This window comes from Antedon bifida, chromosome 5 (genome assembly GCF_963402885.1).
Source record: "Antedon bifida chromosome 5, ecAntBifi1.1, whole genome shotgun sequence".
NCBI lineage: Eukaryota > Metazoa > Echinodermata > Crinoidea > Comatulida > Antedonidae > Antedon > Antedon bifida.
The window spans coordinates 3,647,678-3,666,387 of NC_136230.1; the positions used below are offsets into that span (position 1 = coordinate 3,647,678).

At 32.4% G+C, this 18,710-nt stretch overlaps 1 protein-coding gene across 1 annotated transcript; it reads left to right on the forward strand.

The window, feature by feature from the left end:
* The first annotated feature begins 42 nt into the window (after positions 1-42).
* LOC144843763 (phosphopentomutase-like) lies at positions 43-13,323 on the forward strand. Its single transcript, XM_078700699.1, has 17 exons — positions 43-108; positions 1,872-1,971; positions 2,526-2,593; positions 3,005-3,093; positions 3,284-3,368; positions 3,834-3,941; positions 5,183-5,352; positions 6,091-6,214; positions 6,408-6,678; positions 7,375-7,466; positions 7,938-8,031; positions 8,607-8,736; positions 9,430-9,529; positions 10,381-10,467; positions 10,963-11,096; positions 11,422-11,525; positions 11,758-13,323. The coding sequence occupies exons 1-16, from the start codon at positions 43-45 to the stop codon at positions 11,519-11,521; spliced, it is 1,818 nt and encodes a 605-aa protein (XP_078556825.1). The 3' UTR covers positions 11,522-11,525; positions 11,758-13,323.
* Positions 13,324-18,710: the final 5,387 nt, after the last annotated feature.

The window sequence follows — 18,710 nt, forward strand, 5'->3', positions numbered from 1 at the left end:
AACGTCAGAGGTTGGATTTTTATTTTCGCCAGGTACTAAAAAATGGCGTTTGATTTCGGGGACACTGTGTTAAATGAGCCGGTAAATCTGTGGCTACAATGGGATAAGGTAATGTTATGGCTATGAAAGCCTTCTTTATAATTTCAGTTAAACGTGGGATAGATCTGTTTGCAAATCCAAGATTATTTCCAATACATAGAGGCAAGATTGTCTAGGCCTCACCAGTAGGCCGAGCGCGCTGTACCTGGTGTATGAATCGCGGCCGTGCATGCATGCTGTATATGAATCGTAGCCGTAGGTAGGCTATGTATTGTATGCTAGCCTGCCTTTTTTGTAACCGCCGGGCTTCTTGAAGGCACATGTCACCTATTCTGTCTGACCACCTCTCTTTTTGGAATGATTCGATGTGGGCGCCGTCCTGTAGTAATAATACTATAGTATTACATAATTATTAATAGTAACATTCAGAAATAAACCGGACTCATTGACAATTGACCATTCCATTTCCATTTTACTTACATTTTAAGATTAAAAATTCTGGATTTATAATCAAGTTAATTAGGTCGAGACCTACTTTTTTGTAAGAAGTACATCACTAGGCCAGCCTAGTTTTAGTAACTTATATTGTGTTGTGATCTTAATTTATTATTTTCTGTGCTGATTATCTGAAAGATAACATGTGACATAATAAAGGCTCATGGCCAAAAAAATGTAAACATTATTGTTTCCTCTAATGCGAAAGTTTTAGATTTCTGGGTTCCGGTTAGCTGATCTTTGAATATTTGAAATTTAACATTTCGAAAAAAAAAGAAGAAAAGTAAATGTATTAAGTTAAAAGTAAAAAAACAACTGTTTGTGTTAATTGTGCAATAACTATAATAGAGCACGTATTATATTAAACTCAGTAAAAGCGTATGTTCAGCTGCAGTCAAAGCATTTATACTGTAACATGCTGGTATATTTAAAAGTGAAACATATGGAGGAGTCATACTGTATGCTGAACTTTAAATTTGATTTAGATAAAGTACTTATACTAAATATTCATTGTAAACAGATGTTGTAACCAACACATATAAATACATGACAATTGAGTATGTTTAACCAGGGATGAATTATTTAGATTCCTCCATAGTTCAACCAAGGCAATCTAACAACATGATGCTGAGCTCCGTAGATCAAAGGGTTTATATGTTGCTACAACACGATCAGTTCCACGCCCCTTAACAGACACTGCGCGGAAAAAGAAGCCCATGGGCTTCTTCTTTTTTTAGTGCTCTTGGGTGGGCTTCATTTCGAGATGAGCTTCTTTTCGAGAGTACTTTTGCAAACTGTAGAGGAGGGCTTCTTTTTCGAGATGGGCTTCTTTTCGAGGTTTTACAGTATGTTCATAGTGCTGTACTGTTGGTATTTGTCGCAGCCAGACATAAGATCAAAGGACTGTTACAAGTTCCTATCGTGACAGGGCAAGCTCAGTGTCCTGTTAAATTGCCTTGGTTCAACTTTCCCAAAAACAGTCTCTCCCTGAAAACTAACTTTGCTTTGTATAAACTGCATTCTGAAAAGCAGCACACTAAATGATTTTATTCACAATATTTAACATGGTGGTCCAATCAGTAAATAACTGCTCTTCCTTGGGGCTTTGAGTACAATAACAGTAGGCCTACTGTATATAAAAAATAAAATAACTAATTATTATATCAATTATGTTCTTTGATAAATTAATTATCAATTGACACATGAAGTAAATTCTCATATTTTCATCATTTATGTAATAATACAATTTTTTTTGTACAGTATTATTATAAATCAAAAGGAAAGTTACTGGAAAAATGTGGGTATCATTTTCTACACTGTGTTATTTTATTTTATAGAATGAAAATACAAGGAAAACTATATCTGATTTGGCTGGTTGTAAAAACACAGATGAACTCCACAAACTGTTTGACAAAAGGATCGCTTTTGGTACCGCTGGTAAGTAAAAGGAATGTAACAATGGTTGGTTGAGGTTTCATAAACAAGACATTTTCCTTAACAGCAAACCACCTCAGTTTATTTACCTTAGGCCTCCATAGAGCAAAGGTTTGTTTCTTTGAACTATACCCTCATGATCACTGTGCATTCCTGTCACCTAGCAGTTATTTTTTAACATTGATGATTGATTTATTTACATGAACATAGAACTATAAAAACAGTCTGCCCTACAACCTGACTCATTGATTTCATTTGATAAGGAAAATCATTACAAAAAATACATACAAATAAATAGATATAAAAGATTTTCCAGGATAGCCCAAAAGCTTGTTATCTTATTTCTGTTGGGATCCCTTGTATAACATAGAATGGGAAGGTGAATGTGAATAAAATAATAATAAACATTAAGAATGATTATCCACCAAGTATGGAACCAAAAGAGATGTTATAGTCTGAAAATATATTTTAGTGTTTCATTTTAATGTCTTATATTGAACATGACACAGTTACAATCAATTGTATTTATCATAAAATAATAGATTTGTTCAATTTAGGATTACGTGCGGCCATGGGTGCTGGATTCGCCCGAATGAATGATTTGACCATTATTCAGACAACACAGGTCAGTATTTAAAGAAGTCTGATTTATTTACATAATCATAAATAATTGCATAAAGTTGCACATATGTATTGTACACTGTGGGGAAACTATGTTATAGGTGTTTTATGTGTTGGTTTATGCAAAACCTATTTAGCCTTCCTTACTATAATTGAATGAAAACAATGAACAAAACATAAGTACAGTATAACTCCTCCTTTGTGACACCCTAAAGCTCTGTCTACACTATCAAACTTTATATGAGAAAAAAAAATGTGATATGGACACAATGATGTTATATATACTACCATATTTATTTTTGTAAAACTAGTTTGTTAGTGTAGACAAAGCTTTACACTTTGTTGAGTCCAAAATGTGTAACTTCCCTTAATAGTTATGTATTTGAATAAAATCATCATGTATTGTTTACACTAGGGACTTGTAAAACATGCCATTGAAGCTGTGCCAGATTGCAAGAGTCGTGGAGTGGTGGTCGGCTTTGACTCGAGACATAACAGTTCTAGGTAAAATATTTTTCATGCCTAACTTACCAGGATAAACCAACTTTAGTCTTTGCCAAGGGAGGGATACAAAGAGGTAAAAGTTCATTGAGCACCCCTCTGCAATAATGGACTATTCTACCAACAGGTTTTATAGTCTTTAAAATATTATAGAAAAAAATGATAAGTAAAGTTTTATTTTATTATCGTATAGATTTGCTGAATTGACGGTGTCCATCTTGTTGCGAGAGGGAGTAAAAGTGTATTACTTTTCATCTATTGTACCAACACCATATGTGGTAAGCTTTATATTTCAAACAAAATGATTATTAAGTCTAAAAAGACTTTATACAGGTCATTGAAACCTGGAAAATCATTGAATATTACTTTGAAAAAAATGGTCAAGTCAAATTTGGTTTCATTAAAAAGCCATGGAAAGACACAAAAAAAAAACATTTTATAATGATGTGAACAAATTTGATTTTTTATTGAACATCATTCATACAAATATTTATTTTTACTATGACAAAAGCTGTTAAAAAGTCATGAGATTTTGGCTAGAAAGCTCATGGAAATTCATTAAAATTAACTCTATATAAAAAAATACTGTTTTTAAAAGACTAGAAGATATTGTTTACTGAAACTGACAGACAAATTTCACTAGAAAAAATCAGCTAAATTTGGTTGGTAACAGAAAATAACTCCATTTCAATCTACTGTTTATCTCATTAAAGTAAATATGAGTTATATGTGTTTTTTCCTAGCCTTATACAGTGAAGAAATACCAGTGTGCAGCCGGTATAATGATAACAGCTTCCCACAATCCTAAAGAAGACAACGGCTACAAAGTGTACTGGCAAAATGGTGCTCAGGTATGATTACATGATTCTGGTGCATTTGTTAAACACTGCGATGGACAAAGAATGGATATGGAGAGGGTTAGCCTAGCCTAGATATGGTGATAGGAAGGTCTCTGTACCAGCCTACATCTTATTTTTATTATTTTATTATTCAACCTTATTTATAGAGGGTGACGCTAAACAGCCTATGCTGAGAATCAAGGGGCCCTCTTGATGAGTTATGATAACTGTCTGTGTGTGACAGTGGCTGTGTGAATACTAATACATTGGGGTAAGGCCCCTACTCGTCTTGAAATATGTTCTAAGTGCACATTATCTACTAAGCCGAATTATAAACTTACTCTCAAAACGTCTATAAAATATCAAAATACTGTTTGAAAGTTATTCATTTTAATTTGTTAATTGGTTGATGCTATTGAGGCCAAGTTTAATTAGTTAATCTTCTCAATGTAAGCTGTATTACAGAGATATATTAAGCTCTGTCTACACTATCAAACTTTATGTGACAAAAAAAGTGATGTGCCCATATATGGACATGATGATGTCATATCACTATCATATTTAAGCATATCACTACCATATTTGTGTACTAGTCTGATAGTGTTTACAGACCTTTACAGAGATATTAGAAATCCTAATTTTCCTCACCCCTAATGGTAAATCCTAGATTAGTGAAAGCAAAATTAGTCACACAATTATAATGAATTTAGCCTCAACTAAAAATTAAGCAGAATGGTGTCTTTTTTATTTACATAAAGATCTAAATATTAATAGACTTACCAATTTTCATTGAAAAGAAGAATATTAATGGAGAATTTTTGCAGTTACGATGTATTGTCCCCCAAAAACATGAAAAATTGAAGATTAATTAAATCTTTGAATAAGTTATTTTGTAGTTTTAATAAAGTTAATCACTTCCATAGGAAAAAAAAATGTTTTCATTTATAAAATGACATTTTTTCAGGTAAATACATTTTTTTTTAGGTCAAATTTTTTGGTCAAAGTGGATAACTATTATGTGACATTAAAATGGCATATTCAACAAAACAATTTTGAATAATACATCTTTAACTTAAACTGCTGAGCGTGGTACCAACACCTTGTTATGAACATTTAATTTTCGTGTCCCCTTAATAAGAGTGTCACAAAGGAGGAGTTCTACTACAAATTTACAAATTAGAATATATTTCATATATATATCACAGCTTTGTAATTAATTCATAATTAATGTAATCATCATTATTTTTGTTTAGATTACATCACCAACTGATAAAAACATAGCAAATCTAATAGAATTAAATCTTGAACCGTGGAGCAGTTCATGGGATACATCTATCATGTCAACCAGCTCACTACTGGAGTGCCCTTTAGATGACATCAACAACCTGTACATGAAAGATGTACAACAGTATTGTATATACAGGTTAGTAGATACAGTAGAACACTCTATTAAGGCCAATTTACACAGACGAGCAGCAACGCTAATGAAAATATATAATCTGCGTTATTCCTTATGACAATTTACACAACGCAGAGCAGACGGGCGGTTTCCCATCAGGATAGATACAGATTCTATGTGGGACAAGATATGCGGTTTTCCGCTTACTATTACCGCTCGTCTGTGTAAATTGGCCTTTAAGGAGATACCTTCAGACCCAACATATGTATGTATGTATGTACACAAGACCAACAGCTTTAAGTCCCATTCATAATGTAAAGTATCTTGCCTAAAGGTTCTGTCACACCTGTTCCGGCAAATCAAATGTAACGTCAATGTTTAGTTTTCACACGACTACGTGCATATCTTGTTCGCTTTGATTTGCCTGCCTCGAACCGGAACCGTGCCATAACAGGTGTGAAAGACCCTTAAAATAAGCAATATAGCACAGACAGGTCTTGAACTCATTGTATCATATCGTCAGAATAATATATTCTTATCTGTATTATGTATCTTTCAAAAAGTTTAGTATCTCAGACTTGACCTCTGTATCTAGTTTGACAGAAGGTGATACATAGGTCAAATCTGTATCTATTCCATTGTTTGACAGAAATAGCTGCAAACAGTTTAAACAAACATTAATGTATACATTGCAAATTTATCACTTGAAAATTTGTAGGATTGTCATTGTTTTGAAACCAAATTTTACTTTAATATTTTCAGGGACATTAACAAGTCTTCACAAGTAAAATTTACATACACACCAATGCATGGTGTAGGCCTTCAGTATGCACAGAGGGCGTTCAAAGCCTTTGACCTTTCACCTTTCATAGCTGTCCCACAGCAGGTAATCCATAAATTGGTATTAATCTTGTTCTAAGTTAATTGTAGGTTGCTTAGATCTGTATTTGATATTCTTCCATCACTTGATAAAGACTACTATAACTACTGTAACTTGCCTACTTAAAAAAAAATATATATAGTTCCTTCTTTATGTATAACTTTACCTTATTAGAAAATACATATTATTTTTTTGCTAGTCTGAACCAGATCCGGAATTTCCCACCGTAAAATTCCCAAATCCAGAGGAAGGCAAGAGTGCATTGCACCTGGCCATGCAGACTGCCCGTGACAATGACTGTAAAATAATCCTTGCCAATGACCCCGACGCTGACCGGATAGCGATGGCAGAGTGGGAACCAAAAGGCACGGTTAAACAGACAGAGATGTGGAAGGTTTTCACAGGGAATGAGACTGGTGCTCTACTAGGCTGGTGGGCTTTTCATTGTTACAAACAGAAAAACAACCGTAGTAAGTACATTTCTTCCCTAAAGCTTGGTTCCCACTAGGATGCAATGTGCAGATGTAAACACAATGTAAGCGTGTTGACAAGCAACAGTTCGAATAATCCATCGCTTGTGAATGGTCAACTCACTTACATTGCGTTATGTCCTTGTGTTGCGTCTGTATTGGGAACCAAGCATTACCCTTTTATACAGGGCCGAATCCACCAGTTTGGTTTGCTTGGGTTGAACATAACCAATTTTTAACAGACCCCACCTCAATATTACCCCCCATTCATTTTTCATGTATATTTTATTTAAGAATAACATAGACTTTAAGACTGCTAAAATAGAAATATTTTAGCCTTATTCGTACCTATGATCCTGTATGTTGAATACCGTATTTATTCGAATAAACTCCCCCTTTTAATAAATGCCTCCTCCGAATAAATGCCATGGGGCCTTTATTTCCTCGAATAAACGTCCCACCACATGCATATACACACAATATTGTATTAGAACACATTTCTATTATTATTTTGTAGTAGAATTAATTTATTGACATGATCTACAATTTACCAAGAATTTTGATACAATTTTTACTGTATTTTATCACTTCTCGATATGAATTGTTTTGTATTTTTTAAAACACATTTTGTTGTCACATAAACTTTGATAGTGTATACAGAGCTTTATAATGTTAAACAACATCACTCATTTTAAGGTGAATCAGACAAGTCTGTTTACATGTTAGCAAGCACCGTGTCATCTAAGATTCTAAGATCTATCGGAAACAAAGAAGGATTTAAATTTGAGGTAGGCCTACAAACAATTGTGCTTTAGTCAAGTGGCCAAAAGGTTAAGACAGGGGTGCCGCAAACCATAGCTATACAATCAGCACAGGTTCAAGTCACTCCTCGACCATTGTTCTGGTGGTAGAACAAGTCTTCTCGGATAAGGAATTAAAACTGGAGGTCCAGTGTACACATCTGGCTCGTGTACACTAAAAAAATCCAGTCCTTTCGGAAGAGTAGGGGGTTATCCCGGTGTACTGGTCCATTCAGCCCTTGTCGTGGTGGACAGATGAACGGGCGCCGTTTATGGGTAGCACTCAACACAAAGGTACCCTTATGGGAGTAGAAAGTTGTTGTATCCGTCCAAACCTGTGCGCAATTCAGCCCAGTTAGGCTGCAAGTCACAGGTTATTCCTCCACATTCTGTATGTGTTGTTATTTGGGCAGACTTTCAGCTATTTTAACAGAATCGTAATGTATATATATTTTGTAGGAGACGTTAACAGGTTTCAAATGGATGGGTAATCGGTCATATCAGTTACAAGAAGAGGGACATACAGTATTGTTCGCATTTGAAGAGGCTATCGGTATGTACCTTTAATTTCAATCTACTAGTATTTGATCATTCATTCATTAGTGGGAAATTACTTCCATTTATTGTTATTTGCATGCAAAATATACATAGAAATTATGTTTGCTCTGAGATATACAAAAACAGATAAATGAAAAACTAACAAAAACAATTACAAAGTGTCACATCACTCTCGTACGGTATCCTGACAAGCATTCAGTGCCCGAATGGCAGCTGGATAAAAGCTATGAAACCTATTCGTACGAGAGATGATGGACCGGTAACGTCTACCTCTACGTAACACTCAAATACATTATGCATGGGATAAGTAGAATCTTGCAATATAGAATGTGTTTTCTTAATTAATTGATTTTCAAAAACGGATTCAATAGAACTCTGCTCAATTCCAATGATACCTGATGCATACTTAACACATCAGAAAGCAATTGCAGGCTTTTCCATTAAAAATTAATACCCATGTTTCTCAGATTGAGGCTTAGACCAACTTAACTATCTGTATCATGTATATAACAGCTCAAATGTACACTATACTAAATTTTTTGTCAAAGATTGTGTCTGTTATTTTTCTAGGGTTCATGTTTGGTTCCAACGTGCTAGATAAAGATGGTATCAGTGCTTGTGCAATCCTTGCAGAGATGGCATGCTATCTGGCCACTAAAGGTGTCACAATGAAGGATAAACTCTATGAAATATATAAAGAGTAAGTTTGTACTGTACAAATTGTGTCCGCTAAATAGAGGTTGTGTCTAAAAACATATATTTTCATTTGTTTGTTTCACTGGAAATTAAGTGTTCCTCAAATGTGCGGTTATACTTTAGGAGGAACAAATTTTGACTCAACAAAGTGTTCCCTAATATAATAGAGGTCTAGAAACATTTATTTTTGTTTGTTTCACTGGAAAGCTGTGTTCTCTAATTGTGGGGTTCTACTTTAGGAGAAACAACTTTGGACTCAACAAAGTGTCCCCTTAACAGTTGTGTCCCCTTAACAGTTGTATCCTCTTAACAGAGGTCGTGTCTCCTAAATAGAGGTTGTGTCTAGAAGCATATATTTTCATATGTTTGTTTCATTGGAAAGTTGTGTTTTCTCCTAAATGTGTGGTTTCACTTTAGGAGAAACAACTTTGGAATTATGTCCCATAAATAGGGGTGTCCAAAATGTTCTATTTTAGAACTGATGAAATATAATTTTCTTTGTTTTTGTAAATTTTTCAGCTTAATATGGTGTTTGTGTATTCGATTGTTTATATATGACATTGTTTGTTATTATTGAGTATTTGATGTGTTTCTCTAGTTTGGGGTAGGACTCTCAAGACATTAATGTTCTGTCTTTGTTTATATTATTCTGTGAATAGATTATTATAATAGTATGTCATATTATTTGTTTCTTTAGATACGGTTTTCACTACTCAATCAATTCTTACTACATCTGTCACCATCAGCCAACCATACAGAAGATCTTCCAAGGCATGAGGACGTACGAAAATGGAGGTGTAAGTTGTTTCAACTTAATACAGTCAGTGGTGTAACAGCTATGAGCACTCACTGGCTAAACCCAGGGGCCCCAGAGCAGTGTCCAGAGAAATAAACAGGCATTAAAATATGTGGAAAAAGGCTACAGCGTTGGAGGACCACTTAGGGTTCCTAAACCAGGGACCTCTGCGTTACACTACTGAATACAGTAAATAAGGGGTTGGTCATATTGTTAAACGATATATTATAGTCCCTTTTTTTGTTTCACATAAAACTATCCCCTGAGGATGTCCCCTAAATAAGGGTACCCCAAAGAGTTGCATTCACATTGTCTGATAAACTATAATTAAAGTAAAACCTTGCTTTTAAAGCATGCTTATCAGAGCAGAATAATCAATTATAGTAATAGTTCCAAGAGTAAACACAACTGTGTTCAGTTACACAGATTTTAGTCACACTTCAGTGCCTTCATAACACATACCAGTACAGTAGGGATTGAATAGAGGAAAACTGTATGACAGATATGCCTTATTATTTGGCTACCATTATACTAATATCTAGGGCTTAACTGTGAACTATATACTGTACCTCAAGCCCCATTAAATCCAGATGACAGCTTTCTGTCTATAATCAAATATTTTTTACTTTTAATTCATCTTCTCACACTCATGTGTCAAATATTATAACTTAAAACTCAAAATTTATGTGACAAAAAATGTGATACAGTATATATATATGGACATGATGATGCCATATCACTACCATATTTGGGCATATCACTACCATATTTGGGCATATCACTACCGTATTTGGGCACATAACACTTTGTCAAACCATGAGAATAACCAAACCTACATTATTTATTTTGCAGTATCCAAGTACATGTGGTAAATACAAGATAACTGGTATCAGGGATTTAACAACAGGCTATGACAGTCACCAACCAGATAATAAAGCAGTAAGTATTTTATACTGTATGTGATAAAATGTAATCCCCGCACCAATGCATCCATGTAGTGTAATCCCATGTACTAGGCCTAGGATAGCCGAATCTTCGCATTGCATGAATCAAAGTGGTGACCATGGAATAATAATAATTATTACTACATCATTCAATAGAATAAGTAAATATTCAAGTATATCCAACTTCCAACTAATCAAAGATCCCTTTTACACTGAAGTTAGGATAGATTTAAAGAATTAGTAGGGTCCAGAATTGGAATTAAGTGAACTTTTTGCGAGCAAGAAATATTGAAGACGTTTTTTGGTAGATTTGATGAAAATGAGCTGGGGCCAATGTGAAGAACTCTCGGTAGAGGGCGCTTTACATTCTGGGACAACATGTGTAAACATATAGTAGTTTAGTTCTGGGTTATAGTATCTAAATTTTCCATGAAGGAATTTCCAATAGTTTCTTTAATGTTAAGGTACACATTTCTTGTTTACTTTACAGATTTTGCCAACAAGTAAATCAAGCCAAATGATCACCTTTACCTTTGCAAATGGTGCTGTTGCTACACTCAGGACAAGTGGAACAGAACCTAAGATTAAGTATTATACTGAAATATGCGCAGACCCTTCCTTGAGGTTAGTGTCTTTATAATAACTTTATTATCAAAACAAAAAAGAAATTCCAAAAATACATTTTAATATATGTAAAATGAAGTGCTGGATCTAGTGATCTGTCTTGTACTTGTTATAAATGTTAGGCAGGTATTTATACCTGTGATGTTTGTTTGTCATTATTTATTTTTACTGGACAATCTCTTCAGTCAAAGACTGGTCTCCCAGAGGGCCCAGTTATGATCAGTGGCTGTGATGTACTAGTACACCCCCTACTCGTCTCGAAAGATGTACTAGATTCTTTAAAGTGCACATGAGCACATAAATTTGAGCTTGTTTTTGTTTCCAGTGACTATGATGCAATTAAAGAAGATCTACGGCAACTTGTGAAAGATTTAATAACTAACTTTCTGAAGCCAGATGAGTACAAGCTACAATCAAAGATATAGAGAGGTGAGACATTTTATCTCTAAAGCTCTGCCTACACTATCAAACTTTATGTGACAAAAAGATGTGATGTGCCCATATATGGACATGGTGATGTCATATCACTAATCAAACATCAAGCTAGTTTGATATTGTATACAGAGCTTAATATTTAGAATTTATATAACAAGTTCTAAACAAAACAAATAAGGCACATAATTTCTATGTAATGTTTACCTGTCTCTCTTTTATTTACTAGGAGACCACTAACATTCCTTGTGCCAGAACTTAGGTAGCAGACTTGTTAATGTTTATCAAGCCGTCCATCCATCCATCCACTGTACAGATTGAGTATAGCTATCATCAACACAAATTATTTAAACAAAAAATTACAACTTTTAATATCAAATTAATGAATTGACTAATGAAAATCCACTAAATATGGTTGAGTAAGTCATTTTATTAAAAGGAAAATATAATAGAACTCCAAAATGGACACCTTTTTAACAAACAAACGGTCCCTTATAGGGGTGTTCCTTTGAAACCTAACAAATTGTCCCTTATAGAGACTCCTTTGGAACCTAACACACTGTCCCCTAGGGGTGTTCCTTTGGGGCTGGCCATGTGTTAAAACTTTATTTCCCCTTGTTGGTTTCACAGGAAAATGTTTCCTTATAGGAATGAGAAAGGAATTTTTATTTATGAAATTTTAACACTGTATTATCACCATTTACTACTTTTCTTATAGCTCACTTTAAGAATTTGGTTTAGCGAGTTGTGGAGTGATCCTATACCCCTATAGCTTGGTTCCCATTAGAGACGCAATGCAAGGACGCAATGCATCGTGATTTGACCAATCACAAGCGATGGATTACTTGAAAAGTAGCTTGTCATTGATCTATGGTCAACTTGTTGGTTTTGGGCATACGTCTTTTCGTTGCATCTTTAGTGGGAATCATGCTTAAGGGGTATATTTTTTTTACAAAAATTGTTCACAGCTTGAAGTGATATTGTGATTGTTGAGCACCAAAAGATTTACCATACTCTAAAAAAAAATGAATTACTTTTAGAAAAAAAGTATTATGATGAAATAAAAGGAAAAATATTGTGGCACTGTTGCTTGGTAATTAACATAGCTGCTTACCAACCACAGGGTAGTGGGTTCAAGCCCTAGATAAAGTCATTGTCTACTACCTCAAAGTAGACATGTTTTAATTGGTAACTTTGCTGTTGTGACTGAAATAAAATAATAATAAGTTAATATATTGTAATTTATTTTGAACTTACTGTGTACTTTTTAAGACTGTTTAATGGTGCATTCACACACAAAACAAATAAATACTAAATGAATAAAAGAAACCCCGCCCAGAACTATATTATATAAGGAGAATACTATTTAAATGTATAAAATCTGAAAGTAAAAAAGGTTTAATATTTTACAGAACTTTTAATATCTAGTGATTTGTGTATATATTAAAGGATAGATTATTGAAATGATTTTGTGACAAGAAAGATGTCATTTTATTCTTTTTTTTTTATTTTTTAAAAAGTAAATCTGAATTAAGATGAATTTTATTAAGTTCTAGAAATATATTAATAATATTTGTTATTTAATTTGTTTGTTAATTAATATTGCTAATTATATAGTCAATGCTTTTATGTCTATCTGCAGTTTGCTATATATAGCCTGTGTTTTCAAGTGTCAAACAATTGATAACAATTCAAAATGTCATATATTAATTTTTTCATTTCATTTTAAGGATATCTTTTTCTGTACATACTGAAACCAGTTTGAATTTTTGTTTTAAGTAAATTGTACTTATATACAGTAATTGTAAACTTGCAGTAAATATAGCTATTTTATTTAACATTTAATAAAATTTCAGTGCAAAATATTTTTTTTTTTAAATTGTTTATTGTTTACTAGTTACCTATAGTAAACTAAATATATAATTAAATACAGAAACTGATAAATTATCATAAATTACTTGATTTCTAATTAGTAAGCTTTGGCTATTATTAAATTATACTAGTATTATAACAAATAAAGAATAAATAAAGAATAAATAACAGTAAATTAATAGTAAATATTTTATAATACTACATACCAGGGGTTGTTTTTAAGGTCAGAGACTGAGAGACTGTTTCACAGATATTTTGGGTTTTTTTTAAAGATGTATTGTCCCCCCCCAAAAAAAAAATGAAGAATAATTAAATCAGAATTTGAATAGGTTATTTTGTATTTTAATAAATTTAATCACTTTCGTAGAAAAAAAAAGAAAAATAAATTATTTTTCACTTATAAAATGACAAAATAAATGGTTAAATTCAACCAAAAACCCATTGGCTGGCAGCTAATTTGACTATTTTCTGCTTTAAATTACAGTTTTTTCAGGTAATTATTTTTTTGTTTGATCCAATTTTTGGTCAAAGTGAATAACAATTATTTTTACTTTAAAATGGCATATTCAACACAACATTTTTTAAGAATTATTTTTTCAGAGGGACAATACATCTTTAAGTCTAAGCCGAGTTAAGACATTTGATTAAATTGTGCATACAAAATGGTATTCACATCTCTCGTTTATCTTAAATTCTGGATGAACAAAAACCATGTTGTATACGCTACATAAATTTACATATAATTCTACTATACATCGGTTGATGAATATTGACTGAGAGTAATTTAATAATAAAATAGATTTATTCTATGTAATAAATAGTTAATGAGCATTTCATTATTTACTTTTATTTTCTTTATCACAATTGATTAATTTTGTTCTAGCATTCTGTTATTGATTTTATCATTTTATATACGCTATAAATAATTGTATTATCTTGCTTGACGTCAACATTACAATATTGAATGCAATATAAATTGAATATAATTAACTAAAGTAATAGTAATTATTGATGTTTCATTTCGATATGTCTTTTTGTATATATGGTTATTAACCAGGGGTGATCTAGGGCCTGTTTCTGCTGCATAAGAATAACCGGTTAAAATCGGTGTGAATAAATTAACTCCCATTTTCTTGGGAGCAGAAACAGGACAAATTTGTGGTAACCGGTTAAAAGGCAGCGCAAAATAATAACCGGTTAAAAACACCCATTCAATTCGATGTTAGAACGGCATTTAATCGCTGGGCAACTTTTAACTGCAACACAAAATAACGGTTATTTGATTGACAGCTGCTGACCCCGAGTCAACTACACGGCAGTAACGTTTGAATCAACCGCCAGGAACAATTGCATTTTGGGTAATTCTAACGATTTTTGTCAACGACCAGCCATTGATTTAACTGGTTATTTCGGAGTACAAATTGAGCAGAAACGCGGTCTTGTTATTTATAATCCATTTTAAAATAAACGGTTAATTTGCGTTATGCAGCAGATACAGACCCCTAGAGGGGATTGCTAGGGTTCACTCTACCTACTTTTGACAGGTAAAATTAAATTATGGTTTTTGACAGACTATTAATATTATATATTTGATCCGCCCCTGTTACCTAATGCAGGTAGAACCTCTATTAAGGGGACACCTTCAGGACCTAGAGAAGTGTCCCCTTAATAGAGGTGTTTTACAAAACAGTTTTACTGTATATAAATTAACCAAAAACAGTGATTGAACAACATCTATTAATTATAAACATCTATTAATTATGTGTGGAAATCAATAAAAACAAAGTTGGAATTTTATTGCAATATTTTAAAATATTGCAAAATTGTCCTACATGTGTTTAATTAAACTAATTTAAATATACAATTAGGTTATGAATATTCATGAAGGTGACATGGCCAAGGTTGGCTAGGTCAAGGTATTTACCTTGTATTTTGCCCCATTTAACTAATCCACCCATTATATCCAGCTTATTGATAATTACTATACCACACATTATTTAATTTCGAGGAAAGGTGATACTATTGAATTGGATTATCAAAAAATAAAGTATAAATGTGTATAAATAAAAACGGAATACTAAATTAACTTATTAATTATTAATTAACCGCAAGGTCAAAAACTGTTACTGTACTCCGACTACAATCGCCATCCAGAAAAACAATTATCAGCTTGCTTGAAAATAACGTTGTGTACTACTGTACTATGCAGATATATAGCGATTTTAAAGGAAAACGTTGACATTGTCCACAACTGTACACAGTATAATAAAAACACAGAAGTGTTAGTCTTTGCCAATTAACCTGTCAACATTGAACCAATGATTTGAAAAGAAACTGAATATGATAATTTCCATATCTATATTCAATTCAGTAAACAGTCTACTACTGGTGACGGTGACACCACTTACATACACCCACACCCACTTAAAAATTCTATATGTCATTGAACCCAGCACCATTATATTGCATTGTGTTATTTCCAATGCACTTCTTAAATAATTATAATAGGTGAATATTTGACATTATAAATATCATATGTTTTGTCACCTTCTGTGACATCACAATGTGGTACAGTGGTATTTCAGAGAACCAGGAAAAGCGTCATAATAATGATTCTCAAATTTGTTTTTTTAACCCGGACAAAATTTATTACAATATGATATTTTGGCACATCCAGTAAAGGAAAATATGTTGTTATGTGTTGTTGATGTTAATATAATTTATTTTCATCATAGCAACCAAATTTGAAATACATTAATTAGTTGAAATGTATTGGATTAATGGCTGTTTTGATTTGTGGTGCTGTTCAAATGAACTATTTTTAGGATTGATACAAAATGTTAGTAACATTATACACAGCCTGGAAAACATATATCTCTGGTAACTTTAAAACAATATTGATTAAATTATTAAATTGCAAAGGTTGTATATTAAGGTGGTACTGTGGCTTGGTGGTTGACATGATGGCTTACCAATCTCAGGGTGCTTGTTTCAAATCTTTTCACACTCTCATTTTAGGACCGTCCTTTTAGAAAGCGAGGGTTTCCCATTCTGTTTATGGCAAGCAACATTTTCTGTTACTGTACCTTAAAATTAAATTCACATGAATAAAAATCCTAAATGAAATTTTGAAGACCAGTATATCAAAGGGGTTTATTTTTTTGGCAATCATTTCAAAGTAGTAGTGAAGCTGTAGCTTGGTGGTTAATGCTTGCCTTTTGATCCTAAGGTGGTTCAATCGTGACCTAGTGCAGGGTTGTAACTCACAACTCTTTCAACTCCACTCCCTAAGCCTCAAATGAGACTTAGTTTATAAGCATGATAAATTATGAAATAGTTTATCCATCCTGTAATTGGCGAGTTACTTGCCTCTCCAGGCTGTCTAGTGTCTTTTGACCTTACCCGATAATTCCTTGACCCACCCATCAACCTATCATCAAAACTATCTCACTCTCAGCAACTTTCTCTAGTACAGTTGGAAAATAATTTCTCCATTTACTTAGAATAGCATTACCACTGTTGTAACAAATGAATTCATAATTTGATCTAGTCAGTGTACATATTTGGCATATCAACGTGTAACTGTACATTGCTTTGGTATTCTATTACATGATGATGATGTATTTCATTAAAGCTACGCATTTTGAATATGTAAACATCCAGACGACATATGATGTGTAGTTATCAGACTATGTTTAATATAAAAAACATTGTAATTGGTAAGTTTTTTATCAATTTGAGTGTAAACTCTGTACTGTATCATAGTGTATTGATTGTTTAAAGCTCTGTCTACACTATCAAACTTATATGACAAAAAAATGTGATGTGCCCATATATGGACATGATGATGTCATATCACTACCATATTTAAGCATATCACTACCATATTTAGACACATCACACTTTTTTCAAACTAGTTTGATAGTGTAGACAGGGCTTTAAGTAGTTTTATTCTTTAAAATATTTTTGTCCTCCAAGACATCAAAAATAAAACGTTGAATAGGTAAGTGTTGTTAAAGTTTATATTCACTTCTTAAGAAAAAGGAACAAAAATAATTATTTTACTTATAAAAAGACAAAATAAATGGTTTAATTTAACCAAAAATCTTGTTGACTATATTTTTAAAATTACAGTTTTATCACCAAATTGTTGGTGTAAAAGTGAATAACTATTATGTGACACTAAGATGGCCTATTCAATATGAAAACATTTTAAAATAATTTGTTCTGGGGAAAACACACTGTAATTGCACGCTGAGGTAAGCCATCCTAATTGAACAATTGATCTGTATCAGCATTCTCAGAATGTACGGTTGTTAGTTCAAGTAGTTTTTATCCTGAAAAATGAATTAATAGTATTGGGATGCATCAGTTAGACAACTTTCAACCATGGTTAAACATTAATTTTGTTAACCCCAAAGAACTTTTAAAAAAACTGAATGTACAAAGGTACGTTATGCTAATATAAACATATCTATTTGGTTAAGGGTTTACACTAGGTCAATATTTACAGTGTAATAACCTGATAAACTACATAGGCGACAGACTTTGGCCATTCTACCGTAATTAGTCAGTGGTATCATATATATGTTACTGCCGTTTTTTTTATGAAACATTTTCTGCTGATTGGCTTTTGATAGATGATCAACGTACTGGCATTTAAATATTGCAAAGATTTATGGCTGTAAGGTAAAAAAACATTTACCTGAACTGTCTGTTATGCTAACAATTTTATCATGTACTAGTATTGCCAATTGCTATTTAAAGAAAACCTAGATTTCTGTGGTAACTGATTAGATGAAATTACAAATACTGTATATGTATAACTTCTAATAATAAATCTAGTTAAATAAACCCGTAAATAAAACAACAAATGAATAAGTTGAATATAGACTGACCCTTTTATAGTTTAGTCTGTTATTTATAAGCATTTTTTATTTTCATAATATATGAAATAAGAATATACAAGAAAATATATATATAAGAAAACACATAATATTTTGTAAAAAAAAATTATGTAACATTTATTAAATTAAATTGAACTTGAATTTAATATATTTTTAAAAATATTAAATTTTAATGTTCTTCTGTTTTTCTACATAAATTTACATACTGAAAGATTATTTGTATTTTAGCTAATCAAGTTCATTTAGCATATATATATATTATACCTGATCAATAATTGATTTTTATTTAATTTTTTCATTGCATTTTTTACAAGTTTGCTTTAATTTGAATGGCTGTACGGTATCTTATGAATATTCATAAGCCAATTTAAAGTTGTTGACCTTTAACCTATTTTTTTGGTAG